We start from the raw sequence: 21,017 nt of genomic DNA on the forward strand, positions 1-21,017 counted from the left end.
TTTCACAGCCTAGCCACTAAGGCCCCTTTCACACTGGGGCGGTGCGGGCGTCGGCGGTAAAGCGCCGCTATTTTTAGCGGCGCTTTACGGTCGTTTTATCGGCGGTCTGCGGGCGCTAGCGGGGTGGTTTTAACCCCCGCTAGCGGCCGAAAAAGGGTTAAAACCGCCCGCAAAGCGCCGCTGCAGCGGCGCTTTGCCGGCGGTATTGCCGCGCTGTCCCATTGATTTCAATGGGTAGGAGCGGTTTAGGAGCGGTGAATACACCGCTCCTTCACCGCTCCAAAGATGCGGCTAGCAGGACTTTTCACTGTCCTGCCAGCGCACCGGTCCAGTGTGAAAGCCCTCCGGCTTTCACACTGGAGTGAAAGGGGCCGGTTTTTTTCAGGCGCTACACAGGCGCTATTTTTAGCGCTGTAACGCCTGAATACCGCCCCAGTGTGAAAGCAGCCTTAGAGAGGCCCAATATGCAGGGAGCACTGTCAGGTGTTCTTGGAGCATAAATTACACATCTAACTTGTTGACTACCTATTACACTTTTGAAGGCCCTGGAGCACCAGGACAATGGCACTGATGACACGTGACACTGACGTGGCACTGATGACAGATGGCACTAATACGTGGCACTGATGACAGATGGCACTAATACGTGACAACGATGCGCACCCGCGGCAGCATGCAATGGGGAATAAAACAAGAGGACGTCCAGGGACGCCCTCCCGGCAATTGGAGTCCGCGCTGTAGCCGTCTTTTGGCTATAGCGCGGACACTTAGTGGTTAATGGATGTGTGTTATTTTGAGGGGACATCAAATAATAAATAATACACTGTTATACAAGCTGTACACTCACTACTTTACATTGTAGCAAAGTGTCATTCCTTCAGTGTTGTCACATGAAAAGATATAATAAAGTATTTACAAAAATGTGAGGGGTGTACTCACTTTTGTGAAATACTGTGATGCCGTGTACACACGGTCAGACTTTTAAGCAGAAAGTCATACAGAATCTTTACATTGGATATTCCGATCGTGTGTGGGCCTCATTGGACTTTTTTTTTTTCCAAAATTCTGACGGACCTACAAATAGAACATGTTTTAAATCTTTCAGACGGAATCAATTCCTATCGGGAAAACCGTTTGTCTGTATGCTGTTCCAACGAAAAAAACAACGCATGGGCAGCTATTGGCTACTGGCTATTGCACTTCCTTTTTCTAGTCCCGTCGTATGTGTTGTACGTCACCGCGTTCTAGACGATCGGACTTTGGTGTGATTGCGTGTAGGCAAGACCGTTTCAGTGGAACTCCGTCAGAAAATCTGTCGTGTGTACTGGTCGTGTGTATGTGTCATAAGAGTCTGCTAACACTTTGGGACTTACAGCAGGAGAGTGAAAATTTTGAAATGCTCTCAGTCCAATTATTGATGTCAGTGAGAGGAATAGTGTCCAATTGTTGGTGTCAGTGCCAAAAATTATATGTATCAGATATTGTAAGTTTTGCATTCCCTCTGGGGTTTGTTATCATTTATGTAACAATTAACTCTCACTACCAGAAAGGAACAGTGAGGAAATTATTCTATGGGTGTTTCCACAATGAATAATAGCTAAGATATGTGGTTTTAAACACACAGCCTGTGTCACTTTGCACTCAGATGTCATTGCCCAGCAGAGAGAGAATAGTTGTGTGGAGGTTTTCACCATCTCTGGCATAGTTTTTTCTGTAGAAGGCCGTATTACACTCAGTGGGAGGAAAGGGGTGGACACACTATGTAGGAGGAAGTGTGTTTTCCTGGAAATTGAGTTTCCTTATCCTTTCTGAGCAAAAGCTTCTAAAACAGTAAAGATTGCAGCACTGCTGAGTTGTTTAGGACGCAGATATTTGCCTCTAAGCTGAATTTAACCCAGAAATGGAAACATCTCTCTGTCTCCAAGGACTTATCATTTTAATGCTGTATTTTGTGACTTCTACTGCTTCTAGGAATAGTAAGTACTCAATTTCTGATATAGTCTGTTATACTAACCAATAATCAATTCCACTGGTTGGTACACTAATATTAATGTCCCAAAAAAAAAAAAAACACCTTTTGCATTTATTATTTAAATAGCAGCACTAAAATTATAAAACACTATAGGCAATTTTTTTTGGAATCCTAAGTGCAGTGAAATACACAAAATTTTCTGAGTCTATTATACTGCTTGCGTGATATGTGAAGGTTTTCAATTATCCAAGTCATGTCATAACTAGTACAGTAGTAGCTAAAGGCTACATTATTTGTGCATTTTTTTTTTTTTTAAGTGAGTACACACTATAAGAAAATCAGGTAAAAACGATCGTTGTTGTTTATCGTTTCTGATCATGCACAGTCTTTCGTATCTGATTTCTCTCGTATGAAAACAATACACCTTGAATGGAAATCGCTCTGTTTATGTCCAAGAAAAATTTTGGAGTTTTTCCCCTCCTGAAAATTTTAATTTGGAAAGTTTTAATCGGATGTCAAAAGTTGTGTATACTATACGAAAATTTTTTTCTTCTGATATACTTATAGTGTGTCTCCTATTTTACTCTGCAGCCTGTAAGGATCTTGCAGACTCTCAGTACACTCACTGTCTGACCGTATCTCCGATAATGACAGTAATATCTGAATGACAGGAAGAATCAATGGACTATGAGAAGGCTCACCAGCACCCTCGCAGTTCATTGAGAACTATAATGCCGTGTACACGCGACTGGACTTTTCAACAGCAAAGGTCAGACGGAACAAATCCGGACAATTCGATCGTGTGTGAGCTTCATCAGACCTTTGCTGTCTAAAAATCAGACGGACTTTAGAAATGGAACATGTTTCAATTTTTTTCGCCGGAACCAGATCCTATCGAGAAATCCGTTCGTGTGTATGCTAGTCCGATGGACAAAAACCGACGCTAGGGCAGCTATTGGATACTGTCTATGAACTTCCTTATTCTAGTCCATTTGTACGTCATCACGTTCGAATCCGTCGGACTTTGGTGTGATTGTGTGTGGCCAAGTACGTTCGTTCAGAAAGTCCATTGGAACTCCGCCGAAAGTCCGTCGGGAAGACCGTCGAACCTAGTCTGCCGGAAAGTCCGGTCGTGTGTACGCGGCATAAGCCTTCAACCGTACACAACATTATACTGCTTGCGTTGTATGTGAAGGTTTTCAATTATCCAGGTCATGTCATAACTAGTACAGTAGTAGCTAAAGGCTACATTATTTATAAGTGAGTACACACTATAACAAAATCAGGCAAACGATCGTTGTTGTTTATTGTTTCTGATCATGCACAGTCTTTCATATATGATTTCTCTCGTATGAAAACAATACACATTGAATGAAAATCGCTCTGGTCATGTCCAAGAAAAATTTTGGAGTTTTTCACTTCTGAAAATTTTAGTTTGGAAAGTTTCAATAGGATGTCAAAAGTTGTGTATACTATACGAAAATCGAAACAATCTTTTTTTCTTCTGATTTACTTATAGTGTGTATCCTATTTTACTCTGCAGCCTGTAAGGATCTTGCAGACTCTCAGTACACTCACTGTCTGACCGTATCTCTGATAATAGGCAGGCAGTTTCTGAATGACAGGAAGAATCAATCAAGTTCATTGAGAACTATAATGCAGTGTACACACGACTGGACTTTGACAGCAAACGAACAAATCCGGACAATTCGATCATGTGTGGGCTTCATGATCGAATCCGGACAATTCGATCATGTGTGGGCTTCATCGGACCTTTGCTGTCTAAAAATCAGACGGACATTAGAAATAGAACATGTTTTCTATCCAGAAATCCGTTCGTGTGTATGCTAGTCCGATGGACAAAAACCGACGCTAGGGCAGCTATTGGCTACTGTCTATGAACTTCCTTATTCTAGTCCATTTGTACGTCATTGCATTCAAATCCGTCGGACTTTGGTGTGATGGTGTGTGTCCAAGGACGTTCGTTCAGAAAGTCCATCGGAACGCCGCCGAAAGTCCGTCGGGAAGACCATCGGACCTAGTCTGCCGGAAAGTCCGGTCGTGTGTACGCGGCATTAGCCTTCAACCGTGGTGGCCAACGGTACTTGTAGTTCATTCATTCACAGAATTCTGTGAATGTATGATGCAGCTGTGTGTGTGGAGGCCCTGTTTTTAAATTTTGACAGCAGGTGCAGTGAGACGATCCACTGTCACAGGGAGGAGGAAAGAAGAGCTGGAACATGTAACATTTTTTACCCCAAGTCCCCAGTCACACGAGCAGTTAGATCAGGTCCTCCTGTCCATTTTTCAGGTGGACCTGATCGGACCCCCCATCCTCGTCTATGAAGTAGCAGATGTAAACAGACATGTGTCCATTTACACCCACCTACCTCCAATCCGGCAAAAGCAAACGGAAGGGGATCCATTCCCCTCTGTCTGGCCAGATCGAAAGGTAGTTGGGTGTAAACAAACTGCTGGTCCATTTACATCTGACTGCCCATAGAGCAGAGCAGGCTGTGTCAATGTCTGTTCTGCGTAAGCGGACCCTGTCATCTGTCCACTCCGCTCAACTCAGCAGGGATCAGTATACAAATCCCCTCCTGAGAAAACATATCCGGCCTGTGTAAAAGGGGCCTTTATATGTATGGAACATGTAACGTGTTCCAAAGGTGAACTTATCCTTTATGCTGGCCATACACAGTTTTTCTTTTTTGCTTTGTTCAGCTGGCAGGCTAGACAAAATAAATAAATAAATAAAAGATTGCTCCTTCCATACAAGTGAGATGAATAGAGGCTCCCCCCCCCCCCCCCACCCGAAAACATCATATTCTGACAGCAGGTCAGCTGCTATCAGAATACACTTATCACAGGCTGCAGACGATCATAAAAAAACATTTTCCAGCGTGGCCCTTCAACAGAACTTGATCACATGATTGACTCCAGGGTCAGCAGGGATCGCCGGAATTTCAATCAGTGTGTGATTATCCTACAGGGATAATCACACACTAATTGAAATTCCGGAAGTCCCTGCTGAACCGGCCAAATTGCAATCAGTGTATGGCCAGCTTCAGTCACATTCACCTTGACTTGTTCTGTGATGCTGAGGACTAGAGAACTCTTCTCTAAGGCAAATATTAAACTCTCACGGTTTTATACTCCAATGAGTTGCAGGTCGGCAGCTGTGGCTCAACCGCCTGGTTTTACCACCCTCCAGCCCATATGAAAGAAGTCTTAGGGTTAGAGATGAGTTCTACCAAGGACATTTCATAGCTTATCCAAGCCACTTCTTCAGTTTTTTACAATCAGTTGTTATTAGAAAAGATATGAACAATAAATCACAAAGTTTTGTAGCTGGTACAAATATGAACAATTGTGTTATCTTGAATACTACTTACATGAAAGTAAATGGTGATAAACAAAAACAAAAGGTATTGCACCCTTTGTTGTTTCCAGCATTCTTTAGAAGATAAGAGTATACTATAAATTTTAATAGATAAGCGTAGATAGAGATAAGAGAACTTCTCCAGTTCTAATCTGTGTCAGCTGTGTCCTGGTACAAGAAGCAGTGGCGGCTCATGTTTTGTTCTTTTGGGGGGTTGGTAAACAGCCCCCTTCGCACCCCCCCGGTCACTCAGAAGGAGTGGGAACTCCCCCTTCCCCTGGAGGACAATCAGGACATCAAAGCCCCTCACTTACCCCATCTCGGAAGCAGGCGGGCAGCATGTCTGGCAGCTTTCTTCCTCCTCCTGTTGTGTGGATCACGGCGGCTTCCACAGTGCATCCCCCTTATCCTAAGTGTCCAATAGGATTGCCTGATCTTTCAGTGAATTGGGAAATGGGTATCAGACCCACACTTCCTGATTGGCGGAGAGGCAATTTAGTGTTAGAAAAGTGAATATTCATTTGCATTTCTAACACAACTTGGTGGGCTCCGAGCGCAATGCTCTGCGCTCCAAGTCCACCCTATTTTGAAGCCTATTAGAGCCTACGGCTCTAATAAGGTGCTTAAAAAAACACCCCCACTACTGTAATTCATGTGCTTGGCCTCCTAAAAGGGGCCTGACGCATGAATATAGGGTGGCGGCATGGCCGTATGCATGAATCTTTCCATTACTCATATGGGGGGTGGCATGGATAGAGAGGGGAGCGCTGTGTGCCCTTAATGGACGAGCCACCCCTGACAAGAAGTGAACAAGTGGAGGCATGAGCTGGGAAACATCTTCAGCATTATAGAACAAGTCCAGATAAATGTGATTTACTTCTGCCTACTTTTCATGTTATTCCCTTGTAATGGTTAATGACGTGGGGAGATGGGGGGACTTATTTATTACTGGGGTTAATTCATGAAAGACTGGTGAAAGGGCAGTGAACCACTTAATGCCTGAAGGTAAAACAAATCTTAATGTCTTATTGCAGTTTCGCAATTTGGCATGTGTTATTGAAACTGACTCACTAAAAAACAGTCTCAAGTGTATTTAGGGGAATTCTACCTTTTTCCAGGAAAAAATTGTCTTTTTTCATTTGGTGGTAAATGTTTATGGTAATATCTCATGCTATTTTTTTATTAAAGAAAAATATAGCCAAGCATGGGGGGTTATTTAACTCCACTTTGCACTGCAAGTGCACTTGGAAGTGCAGTCGCTGTAGACCTGAGGGGGACATGCAAGGAAAATAAAAAAAAGCATTTTTGCTTGCACGATGCATGATTGGATGATAAAATCAGCAAAGCTTCCCCTCATTTCAGCACTTCCCCTCAGATCTGCAGCAATCTACAGCGACTGCACTTGCAAATACACTTCCAAGTGCACTTTTAGTGCACTTGTAGTGCAAAGTGGATTTAATGCCTTTAGTAAATTAACTCCATGGTAAACATTTTGTTTAAGCTGTTTATTTCCTACCACCATCATGACACCAAAAGAAAAAAAAAAACCTCCTATTCATGACATATACATTATATATATATATATATATATATATATATATATATATATATATATATAGGGATGAGCCAGATGTTCGAGTCGAACGTAGGTTTAACTCAAACATTGGGTGTTCGCCTGTTTGCCACACAGCGAAGAATATGCGGTGTTCGTGGCAAATTCGAAAAGCCGCGGAACACCATTAAAGTCTATGGGACACTAACATGAAAAAACAAAAGTGTTCATTTTAAAGGCTTATATGCAACTTATTGTCATAAAAAGTGTTTGGGGACCTGGGTCCTGCCATTGACATGTATCAATGCAAAAAAAGTTTTAAAAAATACAGTTTTTTTCAAAAGCAGTGATTTTAATAATTATTAAAGTGAAACAATAAAAATTAAATATTCCTTTAAATATCGTGTCTGGGGGGTGTCTATAGTATGCCTGTAAAGTGGCACATTTTTCTCATGTTTATAACAGTACCAGAGCAAAATTATATTTCTAAAGGAAAAAAAGCCATTTAAAACTGATCGCGGCTATAATGAATTGTCGGGTCTCGGCAATATACAGTGGTGTGAAAAAGTGTTTGCCCCCTTCCTCATTTCCTGTTCCTTTGCATGTTTGTCACACTTCAGTGTTTTGGAACCTCAAACCAATTTAAACAATAGTCAAGGACAACACAAGTAAACACAAAATGCAATTTGTAAATGAAGGTGTTTATTATTAAAAAATCCAAACCATCATGGCCCTGTGTGAAAAAGTGATTGCCCCCTAAACCTAATAACTGGTTGGGCCACCCATAGCAGCAACAACTGCAACCAAGCGTTTGCGATAACGTGCAATGAGGCTTTTACAGCATCCTGGAGGAATTTTGGCCCACTCATCTTTGCAGAATTGTCCTAATTCAGTTACATTAGAGGGTTTTCGAGCATGAACGGCCTTTTTAAGGTCATACCACAACATCTCAATAGGATTCAGGTCAGGACTTTGGCTAGGCCACTCCAAAGTCTTCATTTTGTTTTTCTTCAGCCATTCGGTGGTGGACTTGCTGGTGTGTTTAGGACCATTGTCCTGCTGCAGAACCCAAGTTCGTTTCAGCTTGAGTACACGAACAGATGGTCGGACATTCTCCTTCAGGATCTCTTGGTAGACAGCAGAATTCATAGTTCCTTTTATCACGGCAAGTCTTCCAGGTCCTGAAGCAGCAAAACAGCCCCAGACCATCACACTACCACCACCATATTTTACTGTTGGTATAATTTTCTTTTTATGAAATGCAGTGTTCCTTCTATGCCAGATATACTTGGACACACACCTTCCAAAGAGTTCCACTTTTGTCTCATCGGTCCACAGAATGTTGTCCCAAAAGTCTTGGGGATCATGAAGATGTGTTGTGGAGAAATTGAGACGAGCTTTGATGTTCTTTTTGCTCAGCAGTGGTTTTCTCCTTGGAACTCTGCCATGCAGGCCATTTTTGCCCAGTCTTTTCCTGATGGTGGAGGCATGAACGCTGACCTTAACTGAGGCAAGTGAGGCCTGCAGTTCCTTGGACGTTGTTGTGGGGTCTTTTGTGACCTCTTGGATGAGTCGTCGCTGCGCTCTTGGGGTAATTTTGGGCAGCCGGCCACTCCTAGGAAGGTTCACCACTGTTCCATGTCTTCGCCATTTGTGGATAATGGCTCTCACTGTGGTTCGCTGGATTCCCAAAGCTTTGGAAATGGCTTTATAACCCTTTCCAGACTGATAGATCTCAATTACTTTCTTTCTCAATTGTTCCTGAATTTCTTTGGGTCTCGGCATGATGTGTAGCTTTTAAGGATCTTCTGGTGGACCTTACTGTGTCAAGCAGCTCCTATTTAAGTGATGCCTTGATTGTGAACAGGTGTGGCAATAATCAGGCCTGGGTGTGGCTAGAGAAATTGAACTCAGGTGTGGACAACCACAGTTATAGTATGTTTTAACAAGGGGGGCAATCACTTTTTCACACAGGGCCATGATGGTTTGGATTTTTTTTCACCTTTAATAATAAACACCTTCATTTACAAATTGCATTTTGTGTTTACTTGTGTTGTCCTTGACTATTGTTTAAATTGGTTTGATGTTCCGAAACACTTAAGTGTGACAAACATGCAAAGGAACAGGAAATGAGGAAGGGGGCAAACACTTTTTCACACCACTGTAGATAAAACTCATTGAAAAAAGGCACGGGTTCCCCCCACAGTCCATTACCAGGCCCTTTGGGTCTGGTATGAATATTAAGGGGAACCAAGAACCAAAATGTAAAAAAAAAATGCCGCGGGTCCCCCCAAAATGCCAGGCCCTTCAGCTCTGGTATGGATGTTAAGTGGAACCCTGCACCAAATTTAAAAATAAAATGCCGTAGGGGTTCCCCCCAAAATAGGGAACCCTGTGCCAAAATGTAAAAAAGAATGGTGTAGGGTTCCCCCCAAAATCCATACCAGACCCTTATCCGAGCATTAAACCTGCCAGGCTGCAGGAAAAGAGGGGGAACGAGAGAGCACCCCTCCCCTCCGGAACCATACGAGGCCACATGCCCTCAACATGGGAGGGTTCTTATGAGATGCCTCCAAAGCACCTTGTTCCACATTTGTACTCCCCCTAGTATGTATGATGCATGCATATTATTAGCCTCCAAGTGCATAGCTTTACATTTATCAACATTAAGCCTCATCTGCCACCTATTCGCCTAACTAGACAGTGCATTGAGGTCGGTTTGTAAGTTGGAGACATCCTGTAAGGTCGTTATTCCACTGCATAGCTTAGTGTCATCTGCAAAGACTGAAATTGTACTTTTAATCCCAGACCCAATATAATTTATAAATATATTAAAAAGTAAGGGTCCCAACACTGAACCTCGGAGTACACCACTGATAACCTTAGACCATTCAGAGTAACAATCATTAGCCACTACTCAACTTTTGTGTTTCATGAATCCATGCTCTCTGTTGCTTGAATATTTTTTTCCAGCAAGAACTCATCTATGTGGTCTTTTATTAAACTCTTCAGTATCTTCCCAACTATAGAAGTTAAACTAACAGGTCTATAGTTAGTTGCTAAAGACTTTGTTCCCTTTTTAAATATAGGCAAATGGCCCTATACCAATCCGGTGGATCATTCCCGCCATTATTGAGTCCCTAAAAATTATAAACAATGGCTTTGAAATGACAGAGCTCAATTCTTTTAGGATCCGTGGGTGGATGCCATCTGGTCCAGGTGCTTTATCCACCTTTAGTCTGTCTAAATATTTATGGACCATATCACTTTTGAGCCATTGTGGATCATTTGGGGCTGTTCTGATACCATCCCCATTATGGACTTGAGGTCCCCCATGCTCCTTTGTATACATAGAACTGAAGCATGTATTTAATGCATTTGCCTTTTTGTTTGTCCCCTCTTGGGGTTTGTCCTACTATCATTTGAAATCTGTCATTTGTTTTGAATTTTTGCATCCTTGTTTTCCTTTTTACATATTCTGTTATATTCTTTGTAACATTTTAAACGACAGTAGTGTTCCTTCATTTTTATATTTTTTAAAAGCTCTTTTCTTATTGTTTATAACTTTTTTAACTTTGGCCGTGAGCCACATAGGTTTTATTTTTAGCCTTTTAAACTTATTGCCCATGGGAATATACTTTGCAGTGAGTTCACAAACAGTCTTTTTGAAGAATTCCCATTTCTGTTCTGTGTCCATTGATGCCAATATTCCCTCCCACTATAAGTCCTGGAGAGCAGCTCTCATCCTTGGAAAATTTGCTCACTTAAAGTTAAGTGTTTTTATCTTTCCCGTGTGTGTTTTCTACTTATAGCTAATATCAAATGAAATCATGTTATGGTCACTGCTACCCAGATGTTTCTTTATATGAACATTAGTAATAAGCTCTGCATGGTTTGAAATTATCAGGTCCAACAGAGCATCATTCCTAGTTGGGGCCTCAATAAACTGGACCATAACACTGTCCTGTAATAGGTTTATACATTTTTGCCCTTTAACTGATCCAGCAGTGCCATTACTCCAGTCAATTTCTGGGTAGTTAAACTCCCTCATTATCACCGTCCCAGTCCTTGCAGCCATTTACATCTCTGCAAAGAGTTGAGTCCTCACCTCCTCGTTATCATTGCGTGGTTTATAACAAACTCCAATGATTAACTTTGAACTACGCACATCTATATGAAGTTCCACCCATAATGCTTCAGCCACATCACACTCTCCATCAACTGAGTCCTCATTCACGCTTACTTTGAGATCACTTCTCGCATAGAGACAGACCCCACCACCTTTCCTTTTTGCCCTGCCTCTCTGAAAGCTTGGCAGACGTCTGACATTTGTGAACAAACACTTTAATGCATTGTTACATTTTTCTCTGGTGTTTTGCATATCTTTTTTAGTAGTACAAATCGCACTATCATTACCAATGATTGTTTGTAACATGGGAACTTTCTTGTCACCTGCCATAACCCTCCCCCCCATCTATCCCCATTCCACCCTCCATAAATGTTTGATCCCTAACTGACCTGTCTGCCCGATTGAATTCTAGTTCAAACCCCCCCCCCCCCTCCTAGTTTAAACACTCCTCCAACCTTCCCATAAACCTGTCCCTCAGCACAGCAGACCCCCTTCCATTCAGGTGTAAACCATCTTTAGTATATAGGTTGGACCCCAATGAAAAGTCAGTCCAATGCTCTACAAACCCAAACCCTTCCGTCTTACACCAGATCTTAAGCCATGCATTCAGCTCTTTAATCTCCCCCTGCCTTTCCTGTGTTGCACATGGCACAGGCAATATTTCAGAGAATATTAGAATGATGAACACAACTGGCTTCAGTGTTTGGGGCCATGTCACTACCACTTTGCAACAGCATGCAATGCAGGTGGTTTAGCCTAAAACAAGTGATGATGAAGTGACGTATCACTTCCTCGCCACCTGCCAAACACCCCCTGAAAAGCAATCCACCACAGATCTCTTTTCGGGGGCCAAGAGCTGCAATCTGTGAGAATGAGCCTTAAAGCTTGAACCTGAGCTGAAGAAAAAAAGTTACCTGTTGCAGTGGGGTCCCCTTATTAAACTGCAATATTTAAGGCTGGGTTCACACATGCTACGGCCACAGGTCACAGCAGGGGGTCCCTGTTCATGGAATCAGGTGCAAATCAGGTCCGTATTTTGGCCTGAATTCACACCTGAATTGGAACCAAAGATAAGCAGGACCCTTTCCAAATACGGACCGTGACCACCCCCGGAGTTGTGTGAACCAGCTCCATTGAGAGCCAGTCACACTCTCCTGTCATGCAAATTGGATGTGGAGAAAACCCACATCCTATTCGCATAAGTGTGAACCCGCCAACTACTTACACGATTTCTTGCTCCTTTAGCACTCTTCACTCGGGCCCTCTAAATCATTGCATACAATGGGGAACCACTCGTCACATTGTAAGCGATGACATTGGAGAGCTGTGACCGCTCAACCAGTGAAGAGGAGCTGCTGGGGAGAGAAGTCTAATGAAGAGGAATAATCCTGCAGAAGTTAGAAATGAGCAAAGTATTTGACTTTATTCCTCTCTCCCCAGACAAGCATTTAACCTTTGCAGTTCAGGGGGCCCCACTGGATTTCAGCGTATAGTGATATCATCTTTCTGCCCACTACCCACTGATTGGACAATGAGGGAGCGGCAGTACCACTCTTCACACTACACTCTCTACTTCTGTCAGCGTGTTCCCTTTCAGTGTATGTGCATCTAGCAGGACCTTATTAGCTTCTGGTCCTGCCCTTTCACATCCTGAGTCCTACTGCATCCAAGACGTCAGGAGAAAGGTCTCAAGATGTTTTGTATCTCTGTAAAGTTCATCTTTGAGTCACTTCCTGTATCTCTAGCAATATGCCTTCACCTCTATGTCTCTGTCAGACATTGTTTGTTTTATGAGGCATGATTGTGAGAAGTAATTAACACAATAGGGGGATAAGGGTGGACGGTTAAATATTGTTGGGAGAGGCCCAATACTTCCAGTAAGAGTACAGAGTTATTTACATCAATCCTTTTCTTCCTGAATGCTGATGTATCTACAGGATCTTCAAGAAAGTGAAACTATTTTGTGTGTTTGGCTTTGCAGTTAGTAGAGTATGTGACTGATAAAATTCCATTCCTTAAAGAGGAGGTAAACTCTCCCACTCTGATGCTTCTTTTCATTTAGTCCATTATAATATAATAAGTAATTATCAAACTATAGCCACTGTAATCCAGCCCAAATTGCATATTACTTACTGTTTAAAGTGGTTCTGCACCTTTAAAAAATTATTAAAAGCCAGCAGTTATAAATATTGCAGCTGCTGACTTTCAATAAATTGACACTTACCTGTCCCAGGGTCCAGAGATGTCGGCGGCAGATGACGAGCAATCGTCGTCTCTCTGCTGCCCCCGCCGCCATCCTCTGTCAGGGAATCGGGAAGTGAAGCATTGCTGCTTCACTGCCCGGTTCCCTACTGCGCATGCGCGAGTCGCGCTGCACGTCTCTGCTGGTCCCCACTGTGTCCTGGGAACTGTGTGTTTCCCAGAACACAACGGGGGGCATCTGCGGCGGTCTTGTCCCGGAAGTGGGTGCAAATACCTGGATTATCCAGGTAACTGCACCCCCTCCCCCCTAAAAGGTGCCGATTGTGGCACCGGAGGGGGGGAGGGATAAGATTAGCGGAACTTCCACTTCAAGGTGGAGGACCGATTTAAAGAAACTTTAAAAAACTTGTTTCCAGGGGTTAGGCAGCGCCATCTTAAGTATTGTTTTCTGAGTCCACAGTGGAGTGTATTTCCGCCCTTACATTGAGCACTTCCTGTACTGTTAACCAAGCCTCCTTCTCAATCCAACGTTTCTATAGCAACCCTGCTTCCCTGCTCATAGCTGACTTGTTTTAATTCATAGTATTTACTTGTGCTGATTACCTAGTGTTTGCCTGTATGAGTCCTATCAGCTTCAGCTGATAAGACTGCAGTACTGCTGTCCCTTTCCCTGATTTACACTGTATGTGAGGTCACATGGTCACATGGTGTGTAGAAGGAAGCTCTGAGTGATTAGCAGCCTGCTGGGAGTTCAGTGCTGTGTGCCATAGGAAGTCCTGATAACAGATAGATAAGACATAGAGAGTGTGCCGTAAATTGGGGGAGATCTGGGCATGCTCAGTGACATCATTCTAAAGAACAAAAAGGATTACAACAATACTAAGCAAGTAAGGAGATATCTACAAGCAATGTTCATTAGGGTTTTTTATGCTGATTCACATGGGACAAAGTTGTAGGGGAGGGTTTACAACCACTTTAAACTGGACAAAACTGTAAGCACAACAAACTGAAAACACTGACTGAGCCTCTAGGGTGTTTTTTTTCTCTAACACCCTAGAGAATAAAATGGCTGTTGTTGCATTACTTCTGTCACACCATATTTGCGCAGAGGTCTTACAAGCGCACTTTTTTTGGAAAAAAATACACTTTCTTGAATTAAAAAATATAAGGCAACAGTAACTTTAGCCCATTTTTTTTTTTTTTATATTGTGAAAGATGGTATGCCGAGCAAATTGATACCCAACATGTCACACGTCAAAATTGCGCCCGCTCGTGCAGGGGCGTACCTAAAGCATTTGGCACCCAGGGCCCATCCTATATCTGGCACCCCCCAACTGTAAAAACACCCACAAAAAAACACCCTCCTCTGCCAAGATCAGTGTTTTTTAATTCTGCTTTCTTTTTTAAATGGCGCTGTTGGCTACCGAGTAAACTGGAAGTAACACCGTGCTGTCGCTTCCAGTTTTCTACATCGGAGACCTGATCAAAGGCAAATTCAGCTTTGTTCGGGTCTGGCCAGCTGGCTGGTGGCTCAGGTCTGCGGGTGGGATGGGAGACCTGGGTGGAGCTGTGGGGGGATGGGGACGTCCGCTCCCGATGCTGTTCATTAATGTTAGCCAGTGACAATAGACGGGACAGGACAGAGGTGTCAGTCACTCAGGTGTGAGCAGATGCCACATTTTTGGACATATCGTGCCAAGGTCAGGAAAGTGGAGAGCTGGACTGGAGCTGCTATGAGGGAGACATCAGAGTGAGACAGCTGACAATACAAAGTATGGCCCATACTTTGCATTATCTACTGTCCTCGGGGACAGATCTGATCCAGAGATCCCACTGTATGGCGATCTCTGGATCGGATCTGTCCCCGAGGACAGTACTGGCATTGATGATTTGATTCAGATTTGGGAACTGACCTGCTGACAAGGCGTGTTGCTTGCTGGACCATGGATGGGATCTGATGGCCGCAGGGAAGATGGCAAGATGCTGCTGTGACCTGCTGCTTGCTGGACGGATCTGATGGCTGCAAGATGTGGGTGTAAGTCCACATCTTTATCAGATCAGCTCATCTACTCTATACCTGGTTTGTGAACACAGCAACACCACCACCCCCCCCCCCCCTTACCAGGTAAGCTCACAGCTCAGCTACTATAGGTAGGTGGTGGTCACACAGCCATATACAGCACACACCTGCATTCTGCAACCTGTACACAGCACACGCCTGGATTCTGCAACCTGTACACAGCACACGCCTGCATTCTGCAACCTGTACACAGGAAACGCCTGCATTTTGCAACCTGTACACAGCACACGCCTGCATTCTGCAACCTGTACACAGCACACGCCTGCATTTTGCAACCTGTACACAGCACACGCCTGCATTCTGCAACCTGTACACAGCACACGCCTGCATTCTGCAACCTGTACATAGCACAAATCTGGAGTCTGCAACCTGTATATAGCAAACGCCTGCATTCTGCAACCTGTATATAGCAAACGCCTGCATTCTGCAACCTGTATTTAGCAAACGCCTGCATTCTGCAACCTGTATATAGCATGCGTCTGCTTTCTGCAACCTGTACATAGCACACGCCTGCTTTCTGCAACCTGTACATAGCAAATGCCTGCAACCTGTACATAGCAAATGCCTGCATTCTGCAACCTGTACATAGCACGCGCCTGGATTCTGCAACCTGTACATAGCAAATGCCTGCATTCTGCGACCTGTACATAGCACGCGCCTGCATTCTGCGACCTGTACATAGCACAAATCTGGAGTCTACAACCTGTACATAGCACATGCCTGTATTCTGCAACCCCACATCAGGTCAGCTACACTATACCTGGGTGGTGGTGGACACAGCAACCCCCCACTTCCCCTTCTATGACAGACCAGCACAGTAAGGATAGCAGGACAGACACACTCCTCCAGCGTCTTCTCACAACCCACACACCCCTATCACCAGCTCACCTCGGCTCTCAGCTTCAGCTGGGGAGGTTTAGACTCCGGAAGATGATGTGGACACAGAGTGTAACAGCAGCCACCCCTGCGCTGAATGATGACACACTCAGCTCGGCTGCTCAGCAGTGGTGGGTGGAGCTAGCAGGTGAAAACAGAAACTAGATCATACTATTTCGGGCGCAGTGCTGGGGGTGTTCCAGCTCACAAAAAACAGAGCAGCCAGAGCCAGGGATTCCCTTCATGATTCTGTCAGACAGTGTCTGAGTGCAGAGTGAACCCCATAGCAATGCCATCCAGCCACTTACACCCCCCTCAATGTGTGGCACCTGGGGCGGAACTCCCCCCCGCCCCCGCTTGGTACGCCCCTGCGCTCGTGGAATGGTGACAAACTTTTAACCTTAAAAATCTCCATAGGCAATTTTTTAAAAATTCTACAGATTGGATGTTTTGAGTTACAGAGGAGGTCTAGGGCTAGAATTATTGCACTTGCTCTAACGATTGCAGCAATATCGCACATGTGTGGTTTAAACGCGGCTTTCATATGCGGGCGCTACTCACGTATGTGTTTGCTTCTGCATGTGAGCTCGGCGGTACGGCACGTGTTTACATTTTTTTTTCTTATTTATTTACTTTTTATATTTTATTTTTACACTGTTGTAAAAAAAAAAAATTGTGTCACTTTTATTCCCATTACAAGGAATGTAAACATCCCTTGTAATACAAAAAAAGCATGACAGGACCTCTTAAATATATGATCTGGGATCAAAATAAATAAATAAATAATTTAATGTCATTTAAAAAAAAAAAAATCCCTTTAAGACGTTTTGACGTCACTTCCACCCTGCAATGATATGGAGATAAGTGGGGGCCATCTTCCCCTCACTCATCTCCATGCCTAACAGGGAGAAGAACCGGATAACTTCCGCCGCTACCAAATGCTTCGGTAAGTGGTGGAGGGCACCAAATCATGACGGGAGGGGGTGCCCTCTACCGCCACCGATAAAAGTGATCACGAGGTGAATCCGCCGCAAAGAACACTTTTATCTGAAAGTGGACCGCCTGCTTAAGAAGAGGATACTGGGGTTATGGCAGCTATCTTCTGCCATAACAATGATACTCCTCTTCAAAGTAGTGACCACCCATCCATGTCTCCATGCTTTCTTTTGTTGAGAAATCACTTTGAAAAACACCCCCCTAGCATTTCTAGTCACAGCCATCTTGAGTAAGGGCAGATGTAGGGTTGCCACCTCCTCTCTTTAAACCCAAACACATATGAATTACCGTGTTTTTCGTTTCATAAGAAGCACTTTCCCCCCCCCCCCAAAAAAAAAACAGGGGGAAATGCCTGTGCGTCTTATGGAGCGAATACTGCCCAGGTGGTTCCCCACAAGCGCCGGGCGATCCTGTCATCCTGAGCCTTTGCCTGTCACAGACAGAAGACAGAGCAGGCCGGCTTGGGCTGCTCTGTCAGGTGTGATGACATCCTCACCAGGCACAAGTAAGGCTGCAGTGTATTGGCACTGGTCAGGCTGCATTTCATGGGCACTGGTAAATATTTTAGTACACCATTTGGTTTAGAATATTTTTTTTCTTGTTTTCCTCCTCTAAAACCTAGGTGTGCCTTATGGTCAGGTGTGTCTTATGGAGCAAAAAATACAGTACACAGGTTCTGTGGCTGATTAAGGTGGTAATTATACTCACTTGGTGCCTTATCTGTATTAAAATAGTCTCAGAACCTGTGTAATTCATATGTGTTTACAGGTAAAGGGATGAGGTGGTAACCCTAAGCAGATGATTCATGTACATTTACTTATTTCTGGAATCCATATGCCCTTATCTCAGGCACGCTGGCAGGAGGGTGTGCTTAGCTGAGGATGCCCCCCCGCTTACCTCCAGATGAAAGAAAGTAAATACCCATTATTTTAGCCTAGGCCAGAAACCAGGAAGTAACTGAAGAAATGCTAAAGTGGAAGTAAAGTAATTATTATTATTCTTTTTACTTGTAGCTACAGGTAAGACTATAATAAGGCTTACCTGTAGGTACAGTGAATATCTCCTAAACTTGTACGGTTTAGGAGATATTCACACTGCATGTAGCCAGTAATGTCACTGGTGCATGCGCTCTGAATGGACAACATACCTGTGCTGTCCCTTCAGAGCTCCATGCCGTAGTCTGTGACTCCCGTGCGCATGTGGCGCTGCCTATCAGACGGCCAGAGGATTCAAATTTGTAAGGAAGTCTTTAATTGTGACATCGTGTCACTGGAAGGCTTCGTTCTAAGGTAAGTATTTGTTAATGTGCTAGTATGCAATGCCTACTAGCACATTATGCAGTTTTCTTACAGGGCTTAAAAAAAATGTGGTTTACTATCGCTTTAAAAAAGGGTTAAAAAAAGTAAATATGATATACTTTCCTACCTATTTACTAAGGCTAGTAGCTTAAGGATTAAAAAGAGTTACTGTAGATTGCGAATGTTTAGTTCTGCTTTTAATGCAAACTTCTGACCTAAGATTGTGGTCAACATAGAGCATTAAAATACATATTGAGAATTTCACAAAAATTCCCCTAGCACCCTCCTTAGCCCCCTTAATACATGCAGCTGGGGGTCTCCCCCACCCCTGCAGATCTGTAGGTTGCATCCATCAGAGATGGAAGGGGGGGCACCCAGCTGTGTGTAATGATGGGTTAAAGGAAAGGAACCAGAGAAACGTATTACTAAATCCTGAAAATGTACAGGAAGCTATGAACTGTTTAAAGGCAAATTATGAACTACATTTTTACACATAACAAATGTGAGTATTCTTTTGATTGAAGGCTGGAATTAAATAAGTAAAGTTCTTTGCAGTTTTTTTATTTTTCGCTAATCCTTATGAACAATTTTTCTCAAATCCAGAGGCTTAACTAAAACGTTTGCGGCCCTAGTGCCCCGAACCATGAAGGCCCCTCTGACCACCAGGCCCTTTCCATCGGTCCCAGGGCCCTTTCCTCTAGACCTAGGGCCCTTTGGTGGGCCCTTCCCACTGATTCAGGGGGGCTCTTTACTCCTGTCATGGGGCCTTTTATAAGCCCCGTTTCACACTGCAACACATAAAACATGACAAATTAAAGAGGAAGTAAACCCTGATGGGTTTACTTCCTCTTTGATTCCCTGCAAAGGTAAAGCATAATGGACTACTATGCATCGCATAGTAGTCCATTATGTGTCACTTACCTGACACAGGAGCCAACTAAATCACCGCTGTCCCCAGTAGTCCGGAGCATCCATCTTCTCGGTTGGTCTCGCTGCTCCGCCACTGTCATTTGGCGAAGCCGCGATGACGTTACTCCCGCGCATGCGCACGGGAGCCGCCACTCGCGGCATATCACCGTTGACAGCGGCGCACTCAGTGCGCCTGCACACCGCTGTCTACGGCGCATGCGTCCTAGACAGCAGTGCCTGTCTTTTGGCAAATATCTCCTAAACCGTGTAGGTTTAGGAGATATTTCTTGGACCTACAGGTAAGCCTTAATCTACTTACCTGTAGGTCAAAGTTGGTTGTAAGGGTTTACAACCACTTTAAACACATTAATTTCAATGTGTGCCATGCTAATCAATGTAGCTCATATAGCAGCAACAAAAAAAGTTTCCTGCACTACTCCTCTGCGACTTTGGTGTGATTTGATTGTGTTAAACCACAAAAGTCGCAAACAAATCAAAAACAAAAGGAAATATGAGCAAGATATTAGAAAACTAAAATCCCACTCCCTCAGCGCTCACGGTAAGTGCTAAACAATAGCTGCTGCTATATTACTCAAAATTCTCAAATCTGGTGCCAAAGGAAGTCACCAACGGTGAACATAACAAAGGCACTAGCACCGCTTTTATTAAAAAAACTTAAACATAAAACTATAAGTATGAATTTGAAATGTAACACAAAACTAAGTATATGTAAACATCAACCTACACACAGTAAAAAACCTTATAATATAATATAATATATATATATATATATATATATATATATATATATATATAATTACTTTCAAACAGAAAATATAAATACTGTATGTTATTTAAACTTAATTCGTTCCTCTATGGATTACTCTGCATACATATTCCTCAAATAGGCATATGTCCATTCATATATTTGGTTGCAATACAAATGCAAGAAACCAAAAAAGTCTGTTACATATGCCGGAAAAAAAAAAAGTCCATCAATGTTTCAATAATAATTCGTAGTCAGCAAAACTAATGCAAGCAGAAGAATATATATAAAATGTAGCAAGTGTTGCTAGCAGATCATTCAGAATCTCAGTAGTCCACCACCACACCTCTTGTGCAAATCCCTACGGGTTATGCACTTACCAGAAGCACCTGGTTCAAAAGCACATCCCTTATCAACAGATGACCGATCGTATCTTCAGCTCTCACATATGACAAGGCATCGGATATATCCCATCAGTTTTATATTAATCAAAAGTAGCTGAAGAGGAGGAGCTGGACTGGCTGGAGCTGGATCAAAAACAAGCCACACAACTTAGGGGTCATTGCAGTGTGAACTGAGCCTTACTTTAATGCAGCACCCCCCAATGGTGGTGGAATTCCTGGGCCCAGTTGCAACTGGGACCTTTATGACAGTACAAGCAAATGGCCACTGGCAAGACCAAGATGCACATGGAAGGGCAATGCATGTCCAGCAAAACCAAAGAGATTCCCAGTTCAACTTACCGACCAGACTGCACCAAACCAAATTATCCTAACATTATATGTTAAAAGCAGCAGTTTCATTTTCACACATTTGTAAATACATGCCTAAACTGCAGAGCCACTTCATGGCACC

The 21,017-nt window shown here is 43.4% G+C and overlaps 1 protein-coding gene across 1 annotated transcript in view; it reads left to right on the forward strand.

Annotated features, from left to right (window-relative positions):
• Nucleotides 1-1,677: 1,677 nt before the first annotated feature.
• The window catches only part of LOC143998830 (interleukin-13 receptor subunit alpha-1-like), a 206,710-nt gene continuing 187,370 nt past the window's right edge, over nt 1,678-21,017 (forward strand). Inside the window, exon 1 of the mRNA XM_077493980.1 lies at nt 1,678-1,976. Within this exon, the coding sequence (XP_077350106.1) occupies nt 1,901-1,976 (76 nt within the window). The 5' untranslated portion in view covers nt 1,678-1,900. The remainder of the gene's footprint in view (nt 1,977-21,017) is intronic.

The sequence above is a fragment of the Lithobates pipiens genome, unplaced genomic scaffold (genome assembly GCF_037356315.1).
Source record: "Lithobates pipiens isolate NorthernLeopardFrog02 unplaced genomic scaffold, aLitPip1_a1.2 Scaffold_1, whole genome shotgun sequence".
NCBI classification, from domain to species: domain Eukaryota; kingdom Metazoa; phylum Chordata; class Amphibia; order Anura; family Ranidae; genus Lithobates; species Lithobates pipiens.